The sequence below is a fragment of the Eumetopias jubatus genome, unplaced genomic scaffold (genome assembly GCF_037043125.1).
Source record: "Eumetopias jubatus isolate StellerSeaLion01/CBP00866 unplaced genomic scaffold, mEumJub1_p1.0 scaffold_12, whole genome shotgun sequence".
Taxonomy (NCBI): Eukaryota; Metazoa; Chordata; class Mammalia; order Carnivora; family Otariidae; genus Eumetopias; species Eumetopias jubatus.
The window spans coordinates 3,097,820-3,120,551 of NW_028274818.1; the positions used below are offsets into that span (position 1 = coordinate 3,097,820).

Sequence of the window (22,732 nt, forward strand, 5' to 3'; positions counted from 1 at the left end):
TTTGTCTGGAATGCCCTCCCCCAGCTCCCTGGCTGTTGAAACCCTCTTATCGTCAGGGCTCAATGCACTTCTAGTCAGTAAGTGTATATTTATTGAATATCCGCTGTGTGCCACGCAAGGCCTCCAATGTCCAACCTGTATGAGTGGAGGAGGCCAGAGCTCACAAAGGCTGACGCGGTGTGGGTCTCGTCCCACAGGGAGACCAGGGTGCAAGTCAGACATGTGAACCACGCAGTGTTTTCAGTGCTCTAAGGTACTTCCCTGCCTGTCTGTCCTCCATCATCATGCTGTGCTGCCCAGATGGTCGGATACGTCTCCTAGACTGTAAGCTGGGTGGCAGGACCAGCCCAGAGCCCAGGACGGGGCTTGCTATGCAGTAGGTGCTAATGACACGTTTATGGAATGAGTGGGTAAATATTGAATTGAATTGCGTTGACTTTGGGCTTAGTTGCTTTATCCATTAATTGTTAATTCAGATACTCAAACAACAGGCATTTATTGAGCACCTACTGTGTGCAAAGCACTTTTGTACTGGTCGCTTTGGAAGGGATGTGCATGTGAGATTATATCTGTTGTCTTAGAGAGTTTACAACCTAGTCTTGTGGAAAAGGAGCCCGAATAAAATACAGTATTGCTATAGACTAAAGCTACGGGTCTAAATCAACACGATTATATGTTCAGCCCCCATCGCTGACTTGTTGAGTTTCATGATTAATTGCCCTGGGACAGAAGTTTTTCTTATACCTTTGACTTCCGTCCTAGACCGTTTTTTTGACCTGTTCTTTCTCTGTCCCTGTACTTTGTGCAGAATTTCTTCCTTTAAACTTTGGTACGCCAAACCATTTCCGTCCACCTTGATCGAACTGTTATGAATTGATTATTTGATAGGTATGCTTCTAAGTAAGAGGAGAATGTATGAGGTGTGTGAATGGAATCCTAAAGCACCAGAACTGAAAGAGACCTTAAATACCACCCAGAGTCCTCTGGAATACTGCTGACAGGCAATCATCCACCCTTATCTGAACACCTCGAGACAGGGGGAGCACATGGCCATGTGCTAGCGGAAAGTTCTTCTACGGTCACTAATGTCGGGTGTGGGGGCTCGTAATGAAGGCCCGGGAGGGGGTTCCGGGGAGGCACCTGTGTCTGCCAAGTCAGCCTTTCTCAGGGACACTGGTGGGGAGCGGGGGCCAGCGTGGAGGCACCCGTCCACGCCCCGTGCCTTCCGCCTGGCTCCTCGAGTCAGACAGTCCATCTGGAGGTGCTAGAGAAATCTGTGAGGTCATCTGTGATGAAGAGTTCCCGGCTGTGGAAGGAGATAAAGTCTAACTCCTGGAAATGCTGGGCTCTTTCTTTCTTTTTAATTTTGAGGGGAGGGGGGCATGAGGGGTGCAGGGATACGATAAAGCTCGTTCAACTTAGACATGGACAGGTGTCCTGAGGAGCCCCTCCCTGGTGAGAGAAGAGCAAGTGTCCTTCTGGCTCTCAGTGTCCGGGTGAGGGAGGGAATGCCCCCCCTTACTCCTGCCCGCCCCTCCCCAATCTTCTGGATTTCTGAGTCGATGCTATATATTCTGGACACCATTCCTGAAAGTGCCAGGAGCCTCTCGGAGAGGGTCTGGGGAGCAGCCTGCATTTCTTCCTGGGCTTCGAGCCTGCTGGGGGGTCTCGGGGGTCCCATTCTGGCTGCTCTCAGACTGTGCTCGGAAGGAGCCACGTTCATGGGAGGGTAACAGAACGTTTCAGCCAGCAGAGGAGTAGAGCTTCTGCTTGTCCGGGGGGGGCGGGGGAGGCCCCGTGCCTGCGTGCCGGAGGGCCCCGGGGCAGGGAATGGGGCTGGACCCCAGCACCGGCAGGGTGGTGGGAGGTGAGGGCTGGCAAACCGATGCCCTCTGGCAGGCACCCCGAGGACGCCTGTGGAGGGAGCCGGGTGCTTCAGTCCCTCGGGCCATCTGCTCTGTGGGGAGAGACCAGGCCTGGAGTCACCTCATTCTCTCCTCCTCCCCCTCCTTGGCTAACCCTTTCAGAACCCCCTTCCCTTTCTCAAGGATTTTACTCCTTTCCGTTGACCTAAATGCTCAAGGCCTTCCGATGAGGCCGGACGGTGGCCTCAGACCCCGCCCCTCACCGCCGGCCCCGGCCTCTGTCCTCTCCCGGATGTCCCATGATTCCTCCCGCCCCTCGCCCCCCGGCTTTACCCATCTTCCCGGCCTCTTTCTGTAACTGGCCTCTCGCTGCCCCATTCCCTCCCTTCGCTTAGTGAGGGAGGCTTTCCAAGTAAGGACTGGTCGCCCCTCCTTTGCTCGGCCACGATGCAGGACAAGCAGGGTCTGGGCGGCCTGCAGACGGGGCCTGGGTAGCTGGGGGGCTGGCTCAGAAGCCACAGAGGGGGACTTAGACACAGGTCCACCCCGAATACCTGTCTCCTTTTCTGACCCTCAGTCTCTTCAGATAAAGGCGTTGGATGGTGATCACGGCCCCGTCCCGCTCTGACCTTTGGACTCTCTTTCTGATGTCATTTTCTTGTTTCCCTTTCCGGTCTTGTTCCCTTCGCTCATGCCACGGTGACACCTCAGCTCCTTCCTTCCCGACCCTTGAAACGTCCCTTCCTCCCCCTTCCTGCCTCCGACTTCCTCTTCATCTGCCTTGCTCTCTGCTTTCTGTCCTGTCTGCCGTCACTGTCCGTGTCTCCGCTCCTTTTCCTCCCGCTCCGTGGGCCTGGGGACTGCTCGGGGGCAGCAGGTGCAGGACCGGGGGCTGGGGGGGCAGGGGCCGAGGGGCCGCTTCCTTGGCTGCCTTCCCCCCAGTTCCTGGTGCCTGGCTCCGTCTCCTCGGCCTCTGGCTCTGTGGCCGTCCCGGCCCCCGATGTCCTTCTGCTCGCCTCCCTGGGCGTGTCCTCTTACCCTGTCTCCTACCGGAGACGAGTCCTTGCCAGCCACCTGCCTCCTCGCCCGCACTGCCCTTCCCTTGCTCACTGAAGCCAGATTGAAATCCGGTTTTTCAGCAGAACGTCCATCCTCCCTGCCGCCCCCCCTTCCCACTCCCGCTGTCATACCTGCTCCAGCCGACCCCACTTGGGCTGTCCGTGCCCTTGTCCTTCCCATAAAACATTCTCAGGGACCCCTGCCGGGGCACATTTGCATAGAGTTGTCAGATCAGGTCTGGCCCGGGTGTCACCGGGCTGGCAGGACAGAGGGGCTGGAGGTCCAAATGGGAGCAGGGGAGGGGCTGTGTTTCCAGCTGCACCTGCCAGTCTTTGTTAGTTCAGGAGCTCAAAGTCTTGTGAGTGGGCCTGGGCTGGCAGGTCACTTCAGAGACCAGGACTGCCTGCCCGCCCTCCGTCCTCCCTTTTCCCGTGAACCTGGTGGAGGGGAGGTAAGGAACGCCGATGGGGAATGCAGTGCAGGGGAAGCAAAGAATGTCCTTCCTTCCCTCTGCTGGGTCACCATCTGGGTCTTCTGAGCCGCTGTCCTCGTGTCACAAACCCACAGACCTCCCTTGACACCTGCTGGGAGGAAGTGCCAGGGTGGCGCAGGTGCACCGCCCGCCCCCCCCCCCCCCCGCCCCACAGTCCAAGAGGGACGGGCACAGGGCTGAGTCCTTGGAGGGTCATTGAGGTCTGGCTGAGGCCCCAGGAGAGCCGGCGAGGCCGTAGATTCTTAGAACATCAGAGCCAAAAGGCCCTTAGGGGCCAAGTATTCGGCTCCATCGCTTTATAGTTTAAGGAAGCTGAGACCCAGAGAAGTCAAGTGACCTCCCCAAAGTCACACAGCCAGATGGGGGCAGAGGCAGGACCACATAAGCCCACATCTCCTGACCTCTGGCCCAGAGCGCGGCTGTCCCTCCCTGGCAAGTGGTGCTGGGCCCATTCCCCTGCCTCTTTCAGATTCCTGTCCCTGCTTTTCCGTGACCAATCCAGTGGCCCAGACCAATAAACTCATGCTCCCTGTCCCTGTGAGTACCAGCCGGGCCCCGGGGCCAGCCTCCACAGCCAGCCTTTGTGGTCTGCTCAAATGCAAGGAAACCAGGCCAGATTGTGGCCACTTGTAAAATCCCATCTGGTCCCTGGAAAGATTCCCCCTTTGGCTGTCCCTACCATACCCTAGCCTTGGAGATGGGCATCAGGCTGGCTTGGCCAGGCAGGTCGGGGGGAGGGAGGAGAGACCAGTTCTATTGCCTGTGGCTTGGCGTCCAGGTGGGAAGGTGGGGAAGCTTGGTGGGTAGGTTGAGTCAGGACACTGAGGCCCCTGCTGCCCAGGGTGACTTTTTCACTTCAGGCCGTGAAATGAATCCTGGCCGGCAGCAGGGTTGGGTGGTGATAGGCGGAATGTTTGCAAACTTGTCTGGGGCTTCAGCTGATCTCCGTATCACCTGGTGTCTACTCACACCTGAGGTTACCTGCTGGGAGCTTCCTGACCCCTGGTTCTTCACCTGTCAGAGCTTCCCGAAAGCCACACCACATTTCGACATTGTCTGATTCTGGGCTGGACTCTGTATGCGCCAGGTCAGCAGAGCCCCAGCCCCCATGCCTGTCAGCCCCAGCGGGGAGCTTCTGGTCCCAGGGTCCCGAGCCCTCATCTGTCTGCCTCTGTGTGTCCCCACACACTGCCCCGCCTTCTGTCCTTCCTTCTCCACCGTGCCCTTGTGCTGCCCGCCCCAGCCAGCACCCCTCCTGCCCTCCCCCCTCCCTCCCTCCCTTCTCCTGCCTTCTCTCCTCTTCTATCAAAAGTGCAAATCTCCCTTTCGCCTCTCCTTTCCCGTCTGCTGGGCCAATCTGGAGAAGCGCAATCCTCGTTTCTTGGTGAGATGAGAGAAGCCAACGGGAGGGGCCCTCCCTGGCTGTTGTATTTTTCATAGAGCAGGAAGGGAATGGCTGGGCTGGGGGAGAAAGTCGGGGGGGGGGCGGGGGGAGGGCGAATATGTGAGAGCAGGGAGGGGGGCAGCGTGGTAGGAGGAGGGGTGGAGTGTGGAGAGATTTAGTTCCATCTGAAAGCTGTCGGTGCAAATCAAAGGCTTTCCTTTGAACCAGCAGCAATCTGGAGTGCAGAGCGTGGGGACCGCTCCGCCCAGGGGGCTCATTACTGCGCGTTTGATAAATCCGGGGAGACAGGGCCTGGCCTCCACCAACCCCTCTCCTGCAGCCTGGCTTCCTTGGCTTCCTCGTGTGCTTGGCCCCCGTCCCTCTCTGGTTCCTGGCTGGCCTGGCGGGCAGGGCTCTGGGAACATGACCCATCAGGGCACAAGTGCCAGGACACGGGTGCAGAATGCAGTTGTGCGAGAGCAGGTGTGCATGCATGTGTGCACCAGGGGATGTGTGTGCTTACATGTTATGGCATGTGCGTGCCCACAAGACGTACGTAGGGTGTATCTGAGAATCTGTGAGCATCTCCAGCCTCCAGGATAGAGCTGGAGGTCACTTCTAGCTCTGAATCAGAAATGGGACTCGACCTCTGTCCTCACCAGGCCCAGTGGGAACGGGAGATGACCCTGGGGCAGTAGGCCTCTCCTGGCCTAACTCTGGGGAGCAGAGCTGGAAGGCAGTGTCCCCTGGGAGATGTGGGCTGAGGAGGGGAGGAGGAGAGGGTCTCCGAGGGGAGGGGGCAGCACTGAGGGGAGGTGCCGAGGTACCAGGGGGCCGGTTTGCACAATGGCAGGTCTGGGCCAGGAGGTCCCAGTGGTGGTGAGAGGGGGGAAGACAGCAGTAGCCCGGCTGGTGCCGTGGCATTCTGGGAGCCAGGTGTCCTGGCCCCTTGCTTTGCTTACTGGCCCCGCTACTCACCAGCTATGTGGCTGGAGGGAGGTGGCTTTTCTCTGAGCCTCAGATCCTTACTGGGGAGAATAATGGCCCTGCCTCATTGGGCTGTCGTGTGCAGGAAGGGAGCTAGCCTCGGGGAGGTGCTTGGCCCGGTGACTGGCACTTCGTAGGCAGGGGCTGTTTGTTATAACTCCTGATGGTGGACATTGGCGGCTGTAACGCTTGGGGTTTTGCAAATCACTGAAACCTCTCTGGGTGCCGTTGACGTCATTCCAGCCTTGGGAACCACTGTCCCTCCATGTAAGGATATCCAGGTCAAGCTTCTCCTGCGGTTGGTGGCAGGGAAGGCGGAATGGCCTCGGGGTACTGGCCAGCCCCAGATCGAGGAGACTGCCCTCCCCAGAGGCCAACAGGATGAAGTTGGAAGTCGGAGGTATCCAGTGGGGACCAGAAGTAGGGGGTGGGAGCTGTGAGTCCGGTGCCTCCAGGGAATGCTTCTTAGATGCTCCTGGGGCGTGGCACGGTGCCAAGAACAGGGGCCCTGCTGCCGAGATGCCCCGAGTCCGTCCCCATCTCTGCCACTAAATAATGTCTGTATCTTAAGCACCTGGAGCCTCATTTCCCGTTTGTATAAAATGGACATAATAACCGCCCTGTGCAGTGGATTATGATGCTGGGAGTGATGTCTGTAACGCATCTGCCTGGTGCCTGGCAAGTAGCTGGCATCTTATAATTGGGAGTTATCATTATTAAGGGCCGCTGCTCGGATTGAAGGGACAAGAAAGGTAAATCAAAGCGTCTCTGTTCTCCAGGGGCTCCCAGGAGAGTGGGAGAGACAGAAACGCACACATGAGTAACTTTTAATCCAAGGCAGGCTGGGAGAAGTGCTCTAACCAGAAGCCCAAACAATGTGGGAAGAATGGGGGAGGGAGCTCTGACAAGTCTAGCCCAGGAGCTTTGAGTTGGGTTGGGGGGGCAGGGAGGGAGGGGCGCGGGGAAGAGGGTGGGAATGGGGGTTTCTGCCGCTCCGACCCCTCCTCCAATTGTGCGAGAGAAGCACAGAGCGCCCCCCCAGGACCCTCCTCACTTCTCCCCAGGGTCCCTCCGTGTTCCCCTTGCCCTCTTAACACTGTCCTCTTGAAATAAGGGCACGTGAACACAGAGATCATGTATCATGTATTTTCTGCTGTTCACCTGCCCCCAAACCCTGGCTGAGCCTCCCGGGAGTCTCCTGTCCCGTGGCCCCCTGGAAGTGGGGGGCGCCAGGAGTCTGGGACCCCGGCCTCACTGCATGAGTCTAAAGGGGAGACGGGCACCAGACATGGGGGTCCTGGCCGCATGGCCACGCTGGCTGCCCGCCCCCGCCCTCCACCTCTCCCCCTCCATCTTCAGGACCTCGGCCTTCCTTCTCCTCTGCCTTGGCCTGTGGCACTCAGGGTCTTTGCATCAGCGGGCGCTGCCTGCTGTCTTTCCCTCTGGATGCCCATCCTGGACCTGCCTCTCCTGGGCTCCTTCTCACCAAGACCCGCCTTGCCTGGTGCTTCTCCTCCAGTCTCCTCCGTGTCCCTGGCTCTCCCCGGCCTCCGCGGGGGTGTCTGGCTCTGTGCCCCGCCCCCCGACAGCCTCCCCTCAGGGGCTGTGTGGCCCTGTGCCTGTGGCCGCGTGTCCTTCCCCGCCTGTCTTCATGATGGTTGCTAAGGCTTCCCCCTGCACCTGAGACTGTATCGGAGGACAGGGAGGCCACGGATCAAAGCCTGCAGGAATTCATTTCAGAGCCCACCCGCAGATTCGCGCTGGCCCCAGGCTGGAGCTGCCGGGCAGGGCAGGCGAGGCTGGACTGCGGTCGGGGTCTGTCTGAGGTCAGGCTCACCCGAGTCCCCTCCCGCCGCCATGAGCCATGCCCCCGCATTTCTGTTCCACGCTGGCTTTATTTCCTGCGCGCGGGGCGTGGGCCCAGGCGGGACTACAGTCCGCCCCCGCCCCGCCCCAGCTGCAGCGCGGCCTGGGCTCTGCTCAGCCACAGCTGGTGGAGGCCTGGGCCCCCAGGGCCTCGAAGGCATATGTGTGTGTGTCCTTGATAGGCCACCAGGACTGGCTCTTGGTGCCTTTGTGACGCGCGGGGGCATCCCCAGTACCTCCTTCTTTGTCGTAACGCCACCAGGACGCATCTGCCCTTGCTGTGGGGCCTTGTCCGGTGTCTGTCCCTCACTGCTCACTTTCTAGGCTTCCCCTCAGCAATCCCGTCATTGCATCAGAACCTTGGGTCCTGCCTCCTTACCCCTCCCAGCTCTACTCCACACTCCCTCCTCCAGGGAGCCTCTCAGGACTGACTCCACCCTGCCCAGCGCTGTTCTTGTGTCTCTGCAGGGAGAACCTAGCCTGTCCCTCCACGACCCTGCCCTGTCTGTGCGTCCGCTGGAACCTGGGAGCCTGACCGGGGCAGGCGTGCTCTGCCCTCTGCCTCCTTTCCTTGACTGGGGGACGGTGGGGGTGGGGTCGCACGTCAGGATCTCTCACTGCTTCAGAACACCTGCCGTGGGCCCGGCAGCCAGGCCCCACACTGGGTGAGGGGCCAGAGCTCTGAGGGACACAGCCTGGACTCTAGTCTCCTGGGCTCGGGGCAGGGACGGGCAGTGCCGCGGGGGCCATACGAGAGTAAAAGGGGCTCTCAGGGCTCATGGGAAGTCCAGGAAGACTTCCCAGAGGAAGTAACTCTTCGAATCCCAAGGGAGTGGGGGCAACAGTGTCTCCCCACTGCCCCCCCACCCCCGGAACTGGTTGTGCAAGGCCCTGGAAGGGGGGACAGAAGCCTGGGCTGTGCAGAGGGGAGTGAGGCCTGTCTCAGGCACCGTCTTGACTGCAAGGGTTTGTACCAGGCCTGTCACACCCCTCATCCCATTAACCTCCGGGGAACCCGGGAGGTGGGCCTTATCACACCCCGGAGTACCAATGAGGAAGTGAGACTCCGGAGGGACTTGGCCAAGGTCACGGTTAGGAAGTGGCAGAGGCGTTATGCAAACCTATGTCTGCCTCGTACACCTGTGCTCCTAAAAGGGCCCCTGTGGTCCTTGTGCGGACCTGTCATGTACGGTCAAGCCGGGCTGGGGAAGCCACAGTGCTCCTCCCTCCTGCCCACTCCCCATCTCTGACTCTGACCACAAGGGCTCCCCCCATCCTCTGCCCGCTCGCTCCCCGTGGACAAAGAGCAGCTTCTTAGTGTTTGCTGGAGGCTTCGCCGGGAGAACAGGGTGTCCGGGTCCCATTTCCACGCTCGGGAAAGCCGTGAATACAAGTCCCATCTCTGGGCCGGGGTAACGGGCCGCCCCACTCCCAAGCCCTTGACTTGGGCTCCGGGGCTGTGGGAAGGACAAACGTGCTGTGTGGGGAGCTTGCAGCAGGGAGCTGCCCTGGAGAATGCGCAAGGATATGAATAAATTTGAATAATAATGAGGGCAATGCCTGAATTAATAATGCTGGCTGCTCACCTGACCCACCCCTCCCCCAGGATCTCGGCACCTGCCGCTGGAGTCCTGCGAAATGTGGGTGAACCTCATCCTTGGCTTCTCTGGGAGCCACAGACGGCGGTCAAGTCAGAAGAGTTGGGAGCAGCCCAACAGCTGCCCGGTCGCTAACTTCCTGGATTTGTACAGTTAACCGAGAGGGAAGAGGCTGCCTCAGGCATCAAATCATACGCTGGCCGTCATTCCCAGCCCTGCCCCCTCTCTCTCGGTCCCCTTTGTGTGCAGCAGATAACGTGGACGTCAGATGTCCGGGGAGACTCAGAGGGAGGAGATCGCATGGCCCTTGGCTTTAGAGGAGAAGCTCCTCTTCTGGTAGAACGGACAAGGCGAACACCTCCACCCACCCGCTGTGTTCTACCCCACGATAAAAACATGAGCATAAACTCTTAGAGTCTGGGACAGGGAATGCACGGATAGAGCTGTGACTGGGAGATGGGACAAGCTGTGTCTGTCCGAGGAGCTAAAGGATCAATCCAGGAGGGCTTCCTGGAAGAAGGGAATGTGGGGCTAGTTTGGGAAGAAGGGGAGACCTGGAGCGGGAGGAGGAGACAGAAGGGAGGGGACAAGACCTGGGGCCTGTCGCTGGTGGCTTGGAGGTCTCAGAAGGGGGTGTCAAGTTCCCTCTGCTTACACACTGGAGCGATGGAGCATCAGAGACATTGTGGAAAGGGTTGGATTTGGAGGTTGTGGTCTCTGCAGATACGTGGGAGCCGGAGAGGGAAAGAAGAGGGAGGACTCCCCCGAGCTGTGGGCAAAGCTGATTTCGGTCACAGCGGTGTGACAGATTGGGGACAAAGCTAGGAAGCCCCAGACCTCTCCCTTTGCCACCTCCCCCCTTCCCACAGCCTGCCCCACCCGCGGGACCAGTGCTGGCTCGTCCGGGGTGGGGGCCGGGGGTTGGGGCAGCCACAGTCCAATTCCCTGCTCCATTTAGGCTCCACAATTAAAGGCAATTACTCTGCAGCTTCTCTCATCAAACGCTCCCGGCCGGGCTGCCAGCCGGGCTGCCATGTGTGGCTCCGCAGCCGGAGGGAGGGACGAGCAAAGTCACACGCACGCCTGGCTCCCACCGCGCGGGCGGCGGGGCGCGGGTTGGTGTGTCTGTGTGTGCGCACGCGTGCCCTGGAGCTCCGGGGCAAGGGGCAGACGCGCGGGACGTGGCGGGTGTGCCAAGAAGTGGGCTCTGAGGTTTGCTGGTGGCACTCGGAGCCCCGGGAAGCCGGGGTTCACCCTTATGAGGCGCCTGCCCGGGGAATCTGCCCTGTGTGCCCACTGGGCACATCGTGGGGGCTGTCCCTGCATGGCGGCCCACGTGTGCTGCCTCGTGCTACTCGCGTGACACGTGCGGGCAGGGGTGCAGTGGCGTATTCATGGCCCGGGATTGCGGTGGTGGTGCACGACCAGCAGCTTTGGTCATGGATGCAGCACCTGGGAACCGGGGTGGGGGTGAGGCGGAACAGGACCGGGTCCTGGAGGGCTGAGGCTCAGGCTCTGAATCCGCACTCTGCCCCTCACTCACGCTCACCCCCCTGGGCCTTGGTGTCCTGTCCGTGGCACGAGAGGGTGGCATGAGCCCCATCTCAAGCCTTTATATAACACTGCGCCACTCTCTCTGATTGCTGAGCGCCTCCACTCCCGAAACCCGTTCCCCTGGGCCAGGGGGGAGGAAGAAATCCAGGGCGGGCACGTGGCATCTTGGTGGGAAGGGGCTGGGCTGAAGTGGGGCAGGGACGGGAGGGCGGGGTGGGGGCCTGGGAGGGTGGCCCCTTGGTGGGGCCCCTTCCCTCCCACACGCCCTTACCCAGTGCCGGCTTGGCTTTGCCAGGGACCCAGACCCGCTTCAGCCAGGAGCCGGCCGACCAGACTGTGGTGGCAGGACAGCGGGCCGTGCTCCCCTGCGTGCTGCTCAACTACTCGGGCATCGTGCAATGGACCAAGGATGGGCTGGCGCTGGGCATGGGCCAGGGCCTCAAAGGTGAGTGGGCTGCCCGCCGGCCTGGCATCCAGACTGTCCTGCCTTTATGCACCGCCTCCCGGCCTGTGGCCTTTACCTCGCTCCTCACCGCACTCCCTCTCCGTGCTCCAGCCTCCCCTCTCCCATTTGAATGTGGGCAGCCTCGCCCTCTGCTCCTGAGCTCCAGACTCCCTGCTGCCCCAGCCCAGGCCATGTCTGTTCCGGGGCCAAAAACCCCTTGTAACATCAGCCTGGGCACTTAACGCACGTGTTCATCCAAGAAGCCTGTATCAGGTGCTGTGCAGCCCACGCTGAAGCTACCTAGCGATTCAGTGAAACAGGATGAACAAACGATCTCCTATATTCCAGAACAAGTAAAGGTACTTTTGGGAAGGCCTCCTGGCTGTGGCTAAGGGGTAGGCCCCCGGGTTCTGGTGCTGTCTCTGCCACCTGTGAGCGGGGCGACTTAGGAAAGCCGCTGCCCCTCTCTGGGTCTCCGTTTACCACCGTGTAGGAGAGCTATGGTCGTCACGGGCCTGTGCACGGCGTTCGTGAGTTTTGAGCCAAATGAGAGACGGTGTTTTGTGAAAAGCCACGGCTGGCCTGAAAGCAGTGTAATGCCGAAAGCCCGGGAGGGGCTGTATATTTTTATTCTTTCTGTTGTCCGGGGCTTAAAATTATTTGCTGTGGGTTCTGTACATTAGTACAGATAGGGGAAATTTGTCTGTGTAGAGGAAAGAGATGGGCTAGTGGATCTATTGATGATAGAAAGAAAGAGAAACTGGGAGAGAGAGATCAATAGATATGGAGTGAGAAGGATCGATAACCCCTGGACAGAGGGAGATAATGGGAGGGAGCCAGTGGGGAGCCCGGGAGAGGGGGACCGGGGAGGGGGTGTGAGCCTGCAGGGGAGGGCAGGGGAGGCTGAGCCAGAGGGGCCAGAGGCTCAGAGGCCCACCTGCCACAGCCGTGGCTTCTCCAGGGACTGTGTGGGTCAGGGGCTCCTTCAGGGGCAGGACCTGCCTCATCCGTCCCCCGCATCACGAGTACCGGCGAGGCCTTGGCCTTCCTTGGCTCCCCCCGGGCCCCAGGGAACCCCGTCTGTTCTGCGATGCCCTGTATTTCCAGCGCCCTCATGCCCTCCCCCTCTCCTTTTCTCTTGGCTTTTTTCCTCTTCCTTTCCTATTATTACGAGAGACGTTTGTCTGCAAACAGCTCCAGAGATTTCTGCTCCTCTCCCCCTTCCGTCTCCCTGTTGCTCCTGCTCCAGGGCCCCCAGCCTCACTGTAGGAGGTTGTGACATCGGGGGGCGGGGGGTCACACCTGGGACTGTGGACGGAGTCCCAGGCCAGGGTGGAGGGGGAGGAGAGGTGGCCTGGGCGGGATGCAGGCCCCGCCATGGGGCACGGGGATGAGACCTGGGGAGAGAGAGAACCCTGGCGGGCAGGGCGGTCTGGGCCGGTTCCCAGGCCGGTTCCCAGGCTGGGGCGGGGCTCACCTCGCTCGCCCTTTGTGTCCCTGCAGCCTGGCCGCGGTACCGGGTCGTGGGCTCTGCGGATGCCGGGCAGTACAACCTGGAGATCACGGACGCCGAGCTGTCTGATGACGCCTCCTACGAGTGCCAGGCCACGGAGGCCGCCCTGCGCTCGCGGCGGGCCAAGCTCACCGTGCTCAGTAATGCCCCAGCCCCTGCTCTAACTCTTTCCCTCCAGTCCCCTTGGCTCCTCACTTCTTCCTGGCCTCATGCCTGTCCCCAATACCCCCCAAATCCTTCTCTAAACTTCTTCTGAAGCCAAGTCCAATAGAAGAGGGTGAAGCGGGCACGTGGACCCCCCCTGGTGGGACCACGGAGGCATGAGGCCTGGCATCCTCTGCGCCCAGCTGGGTTGGGCTCTACCTGCAGGACATGAGGCTCCCCCAGGGCAGAGGAGTTGGGGTGCTGGAGATGCATCCACCCCCTGGCCCAGGCTCGTCAGTGAGGGAGCTTCTCCCGTCCTCCCCCTCGGCTGCCCCAGCCCTAGCAGCTGCCCTGGGGGCTCCTTTCCCTCCTCACGCAGCCCCCACTGCCCTTCACCACTCCTTCCCTCCCTGGGCACTGAGGTTGCCCTGGAGGCCCTTCTGGGAGCCAAGGAGCAAGACCGGAAGGAACAAGACCCAAGGACTGAGAACTGGGGTGGTGGGCTGTGTCCTGATGGCGCCGAGCGGATGTCCCTCTGTGAGAACACCGGGGCCGTTTGTGGGATGAGTCCCGCTCTCTCTTTTCCATCCCTTTGCCTGAAATCTGTGACCTGGGAAAGCCCCTGGAAGGGATGGGGGGAGAGGAGCGGAGACCGTGAGCTTGGACACAGGAAGGTTTTACCTGGGGGGAGGGTGGGAGTGAGAAGGTGACAGGAAGTCATCCTTGTGTCAGGGAAAGGCTGGACTGGGAGCTGGGAGTCAGGAGCCCTGGGCCATTTTGGCACTGTGACCCTGAAGAGGTCACGACCCCTGGGTATCAGTTTGCTCATCCATAAGTTGGTATCAGCCTCTCCTCAGCCACTTTGCCGCTCCTGCCCAGGGAGCTGTGAACCACGGGAGCTTGGGCAGTGAGGTGTCAGGGCGTCAAGGCCCTGCAGGGCTAGGACTCTAGCCTGGCAGGGGGCTTGCTCTTCCTGCCTGGTGAGCAAGGCACGGGACTGAGGTTAGGGAGAGAGAGTCAGGTGGCCACCAGGGATGGGCATGGGGCGCCATGACCGCACCTCCCGTCCCTCTTGGGGCGTGTGTGAGCCCGCGCCAGCCCGGGCCATCTAAGGGAGTCACGAGATTCTGGGGAGTCCGTCTGTCTTCTTTCCCCTCGCTAACTGCCTCGGTTGTGGGTCCTGGAGGTACTGCTTCTGACCTGGAGGACTCCCATCCTAACAAGGAGCCCCTGGTGCTCCCTCCCCTCTCCTGCCCCAGACCTCCAGAGACAGAGAAATAAAGATGAAAAAAAAAAAAAAAAAAGCCAGCTAAACCCCTAGGTATTGCAGGAATGGGGCTTCTAATGGCATATCAACGGGGACCCTAGATGGAGGAGTACCTTTTTTAAAAGCTTGAAAGCCACTGAGGGAGAGCCCATAGTGGGTGGTTCATTTGGAGAGCGCAGTCCGTGTGCAGTGTGTGGGCCTTCCCAGCCTATCTGGGGGACTTGGGGGGCATGAGGGGCAGGGACAGGCCCCAAGAAGAAGAGGTGAGAGGTTCGTGCTTGCTCATCTCTCTCTCGGACCCCCTGCCACCTGCAGCCGCATGTAGGCTAAGAAGACAGGCTATGTCTCGCACGCTCCCTGCTTACCCAGTTACGTACTCCTTTGCTCACGGCGCTGGAGCCTGGAGATTGGGCAGGGCAGAGTCGAGAGTGGGTTGCGTCCGTGCCCGGTAGACCCCTCATCTGCAGCCATAGCCCTTGGTGGTCTCCCCGCCCCCACCCCAGGCCAGGCTTCCTCACGCAGCAGCCTTTCCTTCTCCCTGCGGCGGACTGAGTGGCGGCCTTCCACTCAACTACAGATGCAGATGCAGACGAGGCGTCCACTTGCAGGCCTACAGCCCCCCGCAAGCGCCGGGGGGAGGGGCATGGCTCCAGGGCCGGTGGGCCTGGTCCCCCCTAGCCCTGCTGCTTAACTCACTCTCCCGCCTCTGAGCACATTTCTTAATCTCTCTGAGCCTCAGGGACCTTGTCTGCCAATTGGGGTCCATGGTATTTACCATGAAAGGGTTAATGAAGTACCCTTTGTGGTGAGCTTCAAATGCGCGTGGTACTTGGGCCCTTTGGTCAGCATTCCATGAACGGCAGAAACACTGGATCACATCACAGCTTAGCGGCTGCATGTCTGGGATCTCATTTTGACTTCACAGCATCACCTCTGGGGAAGAGCTGTCAATGTTATTTTTAAAATTTTACAAACAAGGAAACTGAGGCCACAGACACATGTGCATATTGAGATACAGATTTGTCACAAATCATAAAAATTTGTTCATAAACAAGCATCCATATGGACACGCACCCTCTGATAGCGGAGCAGACACTTCAATGGCCTTATTCTCCTTTGCCCCAGAAACAGAGAGAAAGATGGGTTAGCGACAGAGGCGACAGATGGACGATCTTGCCCGAACGAGGGGAAAGGGCCAGCGTTCTAGGGAAGGAGAGCCGATGGGAGGAGGAGAAGACTTCCCTCTGACCCAGGACACGGTGTCCCCCGCAGATGGGCAGGACTTCTGCCCATCCAGGATGTCCTTCCTGGGTGAGACAGCAGGTGTGACCTCGGAGGGGCCCAAACAGACCAGGAGACCCTGAGCACCGTCTGACAGGGGGACCAGGTAGAGCAGCAAGCAAAGCGGAGTTGCTGGGGACTCGGTGGCTAACCTGTTGGCCAGGAGCTGGGGGCGCTGCTGGCTCTCGTCCGAGCAGCTGAGCGAACACAGCCCGGGTGTCACATGGGCCTGCACGCTGTAGTCCATGCCCAGCACCCCCGCTGACCTTCGCGAGGGCCCCCTGGTGAGGCCCAACTACGTCCCCGTTGAAGAAACAGACTGACCTGCGGGCCTCACCCAAGATCACACAACAGGTAAACAGACGTGCTGGGGTTTAAGATCCGCGCAGCCTGCTTGGAAACTACCCGTCTGCGTGCACGAGTCGAGCGGAACACAGACGGGCTGCAGGTGGTTCCCTTCCAGTGGAAATGGCAGCTCAGGACCGGCATTTCCCACACTCCGGGGCAGCCCGGCGCGCCGCGAGGCTCCGTGGGCCTCCCATGTCTGCTCTCAGGGTTGTCTCACAGAGCCCCCTCTGGGTCTTCCCAGAGGCAAACAGAGCCCTTTCTCATTGCTGGCCTGATGACAACGGGGTGCACCAGAACGATGACAATCAATCCTGCCTCTGTCTCTTCAATCCCCCGTTCGTTCAGTCAGTGTCCCCGAGGACCTGCTTGCTGTCAACCCGGCTTGGCTAGACCTCGGGCTTTCAGAGAAAGAAGCAGCCTTACCTTCAAGGAACTGTAACCTGATCGCCTGAGCTTTTAGGAGCCGTGAGGATAGGACAGGGAGAGACCTCCTATTTCTTGGCATCAGGAATCTGACCCATTCAGCCCCTCAAGAGGGCAGCGGGCGCCTACGGTGACCATCTCTGGGCCCTGGAGACAGTAGAAATCCAGGGAGCCAGGGACAGCGGCCTTGGCTGGGAAGGGGGCCCGGGCCGTCATCCCAAGGGACCCCAACACAGGGTCGGTTAGGAGCTCAGAGCACCTGCGTGGGAGCCCCTGCTGGGCTGGCTGGCGGCGGGGGGGGGGGGGGGGCCTGGGCGGCAGGCTGAGAAGGCTTGCGGCACTTCGTAGCCCTCAGAGGTGTCTGAGCGGGGTGGTGGCACGGTCTTGGCTGCGCTGGAGAAAATGACCAACCTGCCCGCGGTGATGGATGTGTCGGCCAGGGGCACTGGAGGCAGGGAGTCCGTTTGGGAGGCGGCTGTAGTGGCCCGGCTCCCCGGGCTGGCCCAGGGCACAGGGCACACAAGACGGAATAGATGAGGACGCTCCTCCCGAGCCAGGCCCCCGGGGTGTGAGCGGCACCCCAGTCCTGGAGACCCCCGCTCTTCGCCGTTTGCGGCCACGCCCCTCACCCGCCAGCCGGGCTGGGAAAGAACCAGGTGGGGGACGGGGGGCTGTGCTGGTGGCCTGGGGTGAAGCTCCCCCAGGAGCAACAGCTACAGTGATTGCAAGTTAAGGTGGCCACAGCCCTCCACGGGGCAGCCGTGCTGCGGGAGGGACGCCGCCAGGGGCAGGGGCTGTGGTCGCCGGGGCGGAGCTGGCCGCACCCTGACTGAGGCTCTGCTCGCCCTGCAGTCCCCCCAGAGGACACCAGGATCGACGGCGGCCCTGTGATTCTGCTGCAAGCGGGCACCCCCCACAACCTCACGTGCCGAGCTTTCAACGCCAAGCCGGCCGCCACCATCATCTGGTTCCGGGATGGGACGCAGCAGGAGGGCGCTGTGGCCAGCACGGTGAGACCCTGCTGCCCCCCCAGACCCCTCGGCCCCATCCCAGGTCGCCTCTCATTCCCACATGGGCCTGACCCAGACTCGGGGGACAGAGATGTGATAGGAGAGCTTGTAGGTCGTCTGGTCCAAGCCTCTCATCCATCGTGTAGCTGGGAAGTCTGGGATCCAGGGAAGAGGAGGGAGCTCCCAGGTTCACAGTGCATTCAGTGGCTAGCAGGGACTAAGAATAATGCTAATACCAGCTACATTAAGCACCTACTGTGTGCCAGGCACTGTGCATGCTAAGCTCCTAATGGACAGTCCCTCTTAATTGTCAAGCGAGTTTGATAAGTCAGGCGTTCCTTCCAACTCAAGAAAGAGGGACACTGACGGTCAGAAAGGTTGATGCCTTGCACAAGGTCACACGGCTGGTGTGCAGCAGAGCTGGGGTTTGCACCTGGCTCGGGCTGTGCTCCGTTGAGCACCTCAGGCTTCGTCCTTCAGCCTCTGCTTGGCTCAGTGAAGATGCTGAGGAGGCAGAGCTCCTGTGTAGGTTGTATAGACGAGGAAGCTGTGACAGAGTAGTCGTCCGGTGGCGGAGCTGGATTAGCATCCCCATCCCCGGTGTGGGCGAACAGACAGGAGTACCCAGCCCTTCGCTAGGTGCCGGGGGAGACCTGCTCCCCTGTGTGCCTCGGAGAGCAGTGCCAGGCAGAACCTGATTAGCTCTGCCTTTGACAGGCTGTGTGACCTTGCACAGGTCCCTGCTCTCTGGCCTTAGTTTCCCCATTTGACCCAGCACAGTTTGGCCTCAGTGGTGCTTAACCTTTTACCACCAAGACATCTGTAATTTTTCTCCTGTAGGACTACACATTTTGAAATGTTTTGGCAACCAAACGAGCTGATTTGTTAATGGCCATTTGTCGTCCACGTTGCTGCTCGCGTTTTCTAACGAGAGCAGATCGTGGCCAAGCAGCGGGGGGAGCCGGCGGCCCTGCACGGCTCTGGCCCTGCTCCTGCCCAGCAGAGGGGTGCTGCTGTCAGAGGGCAGGGCCGCCCTCGGACAAGCAGTGTGGCTTCCCTCGCACAGCTAAAATATGGCAAACAGCTCACGGGTTCCTGCGACCACATTCAGGGGCCTCAGGTTGGCCGCCAATGAGACAGCCTGTGAGCCCTTCCTGCCCCCCAGGGGCTTACGGTCTGGCAGGAGAGCCCCCGCGCCCATGCGCTCACGCGCAGGGCCCACGGGGCGAGGCAGAGTGGGACAGACGGACCAGGAGGGTCACAATGGCAGTGCAGAAGAGGGGACTGGGGCTGCACTCACAGAATCCCAGGAAGGAGGCTCAGAACCACGGGGAACGGTAGCACACGCATTGTAGGCTCCGGTGGAAACTGTGGACACGGGTCTGTCTGTGGGATGCACGGCCCTCGTGTGTGGTGTTCATTAGCGGAAACTGTGGGGTCTGGGAGGAGGGTGGATGGGAACTTGCTGAATTTTCTGTTCAGTTTTTCTGTACACTTAAAACTTCTCTAAAAAATAAAGTCTATTAATTAGAAACCAAACCAAAGCAGACCTCGGGGAGGAGCCTGGGGCTGGAGGTGGGGTGGGGAGGGCTGCCCTTCGGGTTAAATTTCACATGCCCCTCCGGCGCAAGCCTGTCTCTGGGCCCGGTCATCCTGATCGCAGCGCAGGGGGCTTCTAGCTTGACCCCGTCCCCACTTGTCCCACCCCAGGAACTGCTGAAGGATGGGAAGAGGGAGACCACCATCAGCCAGTTGCTCATTAACCCCACAGACCTGGACATTGGGCGTGTCTTCACCTGCCGCAGCGTGAACGAGGCCACCCCGACTGGCAAGGAGACTTCCATCGAGCTCGACGTGCACCGTGAGCAGGGGGCCCTGCAGCGGAGCTGGGCGGAGGGGTGGGCTGAGGAAGGGAGGGTGGGGCGCCCTCAGAGACGCCCCGAATGCAGATCCCCCGGGGCCCCAGGGCAGATGCTCTTGGATCCCCTGGTTGGAGTACCCAGGGGCCGCAGACCCCGAGGGCTGGGAGAGGCACCAGCTGCGAGTCAGGCAACTCCAGCGTCTAATTCAGCCTGTAACTTTGGCTGTGACTTAATCTCTCTGGGCCTCAGTTCCCAATTCTGTACAATGGAAGAAAATAAAATACAGGCCCACAATCTCTTCTCTGAAATTCCAAACTGAAACTGATTTGCTGGCAAAACGTGAACTAAGGTTCCCCACGGTCTCTTACTTAACCCATATGTCACTGTGAGCTGTTGCCCAGACCCTGCTGGGGGGCTTACATAGTAAATGGTCTGTGCACACCAGCACCTTTCTAAAATTTAAAAACTCCAAATTCTGAAATACATCTAATCCCATGGGGCTCAGAGGAGGGACTTGGGACCTGTTTCCGTCTGTTGGGGCTGTGGGAGCACCTAAACAAGAGAGAGCATCCGAGCAGCCAGCGTGGAGCCTGCTACTCAGGGGATGCTCAGTACAGCCCCTCTGCCCAGAAAAGGGGGGGGGGGGCTGGGCAGGGGCTGGAGATGCCCCACCCCCATCCCTTTCAGTGAGCCACGCGAGGCCACGCTGACGCCTCGTGGCCACAGTGCACCATCACACCCTCTAATTGTCTCTCCTGCGCCAGCCTGGATCCCAGCCCCCTAGCCGGCCCCCTGGAGGCTCCGTGGGGTAAAGGGAGGCAGATGGCTTCTCTATTGGAGCTGCTTCACTACAGACTCCAGTTCCCAGATCTCTGCACAGGGAGAGGGCTGGGTGTGTGTGTTAGGAAGAGAAAGAAACCTGAGGGACAGAAAAGACCCTTCCTGTCCCCTGCTTTGCAGACCCTCCCACGGTGACCCTGTCCATTGAGCCACAGACGGTACAGGAGGGGGAGCGCGTTGTCTTCACTTGCCAGGCCACAGCCAACCCTGAGATCCTGGGCTACAGGTGCAAGGGGTGGGGGCTGGGGGCACCCTGTGCCTGGAGTGGGGGGTGCCGGGGTGCAAGGGGTGGGGGCTGGGGGCACCTTGGAGTGGGGGGTGTCGGGGTGGGGGTCATGCTACTGGATGTGGGTGAGAGGGGTCCAAGCCCTGATCGCCACCTGTGTTGCCTTCACCCCAGGTGGGCCAAGGGCGGCTTCTTGATTGAAGATGCCCACGAGAGTCGCTATGAGACAAATGTTGACTATTCCTTCTTCACGGAGCCTGTGTCCTGTGAGGTTCACAACAAAGTGGGGAGCACCAATGTCAGCACCTTAGTAAATGTTCACTGTGAGTGGCTGCAAGGGCAGGGGTGGATGGGGAGGGCAGGGACCTTTGAAGGGTCTGGGGTAGGGGTGGGGGGACAGGGGACTGGTCGGAGGAGGTGGCAGGGCAGCAGAAGGAAGAGAGGATCGGCTAGAGCTGACCCCCGATGAGACTGAGTCCCTAGCAAGTGCTCTTTTCTACACAGTTGCCCCCCGGATCGTAGTTGACCCCAAACCCACGACCACAGATATTGGCTCTGATGTGACCCTCACCTGTGTCTGGGTGGGGAATCCCCCCCTCACCCTCACCTGGACCAAAAAGGATTCAAACATGGTAAGACGCCTGCTACCCATCTTGAGCACGGGGAGGAAGGAGTCGGTCACAGGTGGGAGAGCAGGGGTGGGGTGAGGCTGGTGCAGCCTTACTTTTCAAGTCGAAGCTAGAGTGTTTCCAGGGTCTTGGGATTTGGAGGAGGCGGTCAGTGCTCGGGGTCAAAACCCACTTGTCCTCGCAGAGCAGCTGGCCGGTTCAGTGGTCATGGGAGGGACGGGGGACCTGTGTGGGGGGGAGGGGGGAGGGGTGGTTTCTGCAGATCCGGTGAATGATTCCACATTAGGAGGGTGGGAGGGTTGAATTCTGCAGCTCTGCAGACACCTGCATTAGATAGTTTGGGCTGGAATTGCAGGAAGAGGGATTTCAGGGTGAAACTTCCTGCCTTGTTTGGCAGGGAAAGCTCTAGAACAGACCGTCAGAGAGGCTGCATTCTCTGGGAGACCACTGCAGCCCCAGCTGCCCTCTCTGGCCTCAGCCCTTCTCAGCCCACCTTTGCAGAGACGGCAGGCCTCAGTGCGGCCCTGTTTAGAGTCAGGGGATGCACCTTTGCCCTTCTGGGAATTCACTTGTGGCCCTTCCTGCTTTCTTCCCGATGCCTCCGATGCGGGGCCCCACTCGGACCCAGGGGCCCAGGCCTCCTGGCTCCCCACCCGAGGCTGCTCTCTCTGCCCAGGTCCTGAGTAACAGCAACCAGCTGCTGTTGAAGTCAGTGACCCAGGCCGATGCGGGCACGTACACCTGCCGGGCCATCGTGCCTCGGATCGGTGTGGCCGAGAGGGAGGTGCCGCTTTACGTGAACGGTGAGTGGCCTTCAGGGCTGGGCTAGGGCGGGCAGGTGCTGTGATGTCCCGCCGGCCCTGACCGCGTCTTCTTGCTCACAGGGCCCCCCATTATCTCCAGCGAGGCGGTGCAGTACGCTGTCAGGGGTGACGGGGGCAAGGTGGAGTGTTTCATCGGGAGCACGCCGCCCCCAGACCGCATTGTGAGTGCCGCGACTGTCACAGGGTCTGAGGACAGCCAGCCACCTGGAGGCTGCGTCCCTCTGCCCTCGTCCCTGCTCACGTGCCACTTCCCCCTCTCTCATTTGTCTCGTGACCCTGAGCCAGTTACTGAGTGTTTCGATCCTCAGTTTTGTCATCCACAAAATGGGGGCAGTGTCCCTGCCTGATGGCCGCAGCAACAGGTGTGAGAGGCCGGGGCGCCCCGGCTGCTCTCTCTGCCTCATCTCCTTCCCTCTCCTCAGCCTCCCTCCACCCTGCCCCTGGGTTCCCCGGCCCTCTGCCCCCTTCTGTCTTCCTCCTCCTACCCGCTCCCCCTCCCCCCTCCGTTCTCCTCTTCCCCACACCATGCGCCATTAATTCCTCCCATGACCATTAACCGTCAAACCCCTCATCACATTTAATGACCATTTGGCTAACTCCAGGGCTGCCCAGGGACACTTCATTACCACGGCCGCCTGGGCAGCGGGCGGCTCGGCTCCCAGGGGCTTTCCTTGCAGAGCTGGGAGGAGTGATCCCTGGAAAGGAGCCAGTGCTCAGGGAGGGGACAGGAAGGGGGTGTCCCGGCCAGGAAGTCAGGGGTGGAGGAGGCTGCGAGAGATCCTCCCTGTCCTAAGAGTCTGGGATGGGTCTCCAGAGCCCCCCGGGTGGGTTCGTGTGGGGCCAGCTGCGGCTTGGCTACAAGTAAGGCTGAAGACTCTCAGACCACCAGAGCTGGACAAACCCCAGGCATCCAACTCCAGCCTGGTCCTCTGCTTTTACAGATGAGGACACGGAGGCCCAGAGAGGGGAGGGGAGGCCACACAGGGGCTCAAGGGAGAGCCAGGCCCAAGGCCGCATGTTGACTCCCCATCCAGGACATCAGGGCTGCCAAGTATTGGTTCACTGGCCCAGCAGCACCTGCATCCATGGGATTGTTAGAAAAACAGAGATTCCT

At 60.3% G+C, this 22,732-nt stretch overlaps 1 protein-coding gene across 2 annotated transcripts in view; it reads left to right on the plus strand.

The window, feature by feature from the left end:
- Window positions 1–22,732, plus strand: part of KIRREL1 (kirre like nephrin family adhesion molecule 1) — an 89,671-nt gene that overhangs the window by 59,246 nt on the left and 7,693 nt on the right. Inside the window, exons 2-10 of one of the 2 annotated variants that reach the window (XM_088016709.1) lie at window positions 11,102–11,251; window positions 12,755–12,904; window positions 17,080–17,237; window positions 18,948–19,098; window positions 20,060–20,165; window positions 20,340–20,488; window positions 20,670–20,797; window positions 21,423–21,597; window positions 21,679–21,779. In XM_088016709.1, coding sequence (XP_087872835.1) covers window positions 11,102–11,251; window positions 12,755–12,904; window positions 17,080–17,237; window positions 18,948–19,098; window positions 20,060–20,165; window positions 20,340–20,488; window positions 20,670–20,797; window positions 21,423–21,597; window positions 21,679–21,779 — 1,268 coding nt within the window. The remainder of the gene's footprint in view (window positions 1–11,101; window positions 11,252–12,754; window positions 12,905–17,079; window positions 17,238–18,947; window positions 19,099–20,059; window positions 20,166–20,339; window positions 20,489–20,669; window positions 20,798–21,422; window positions 21,598–21,678; window positions 21,780–22,732) is intronic. The other variant, XM_088016710.1, reaches the window with a different exon arrangement.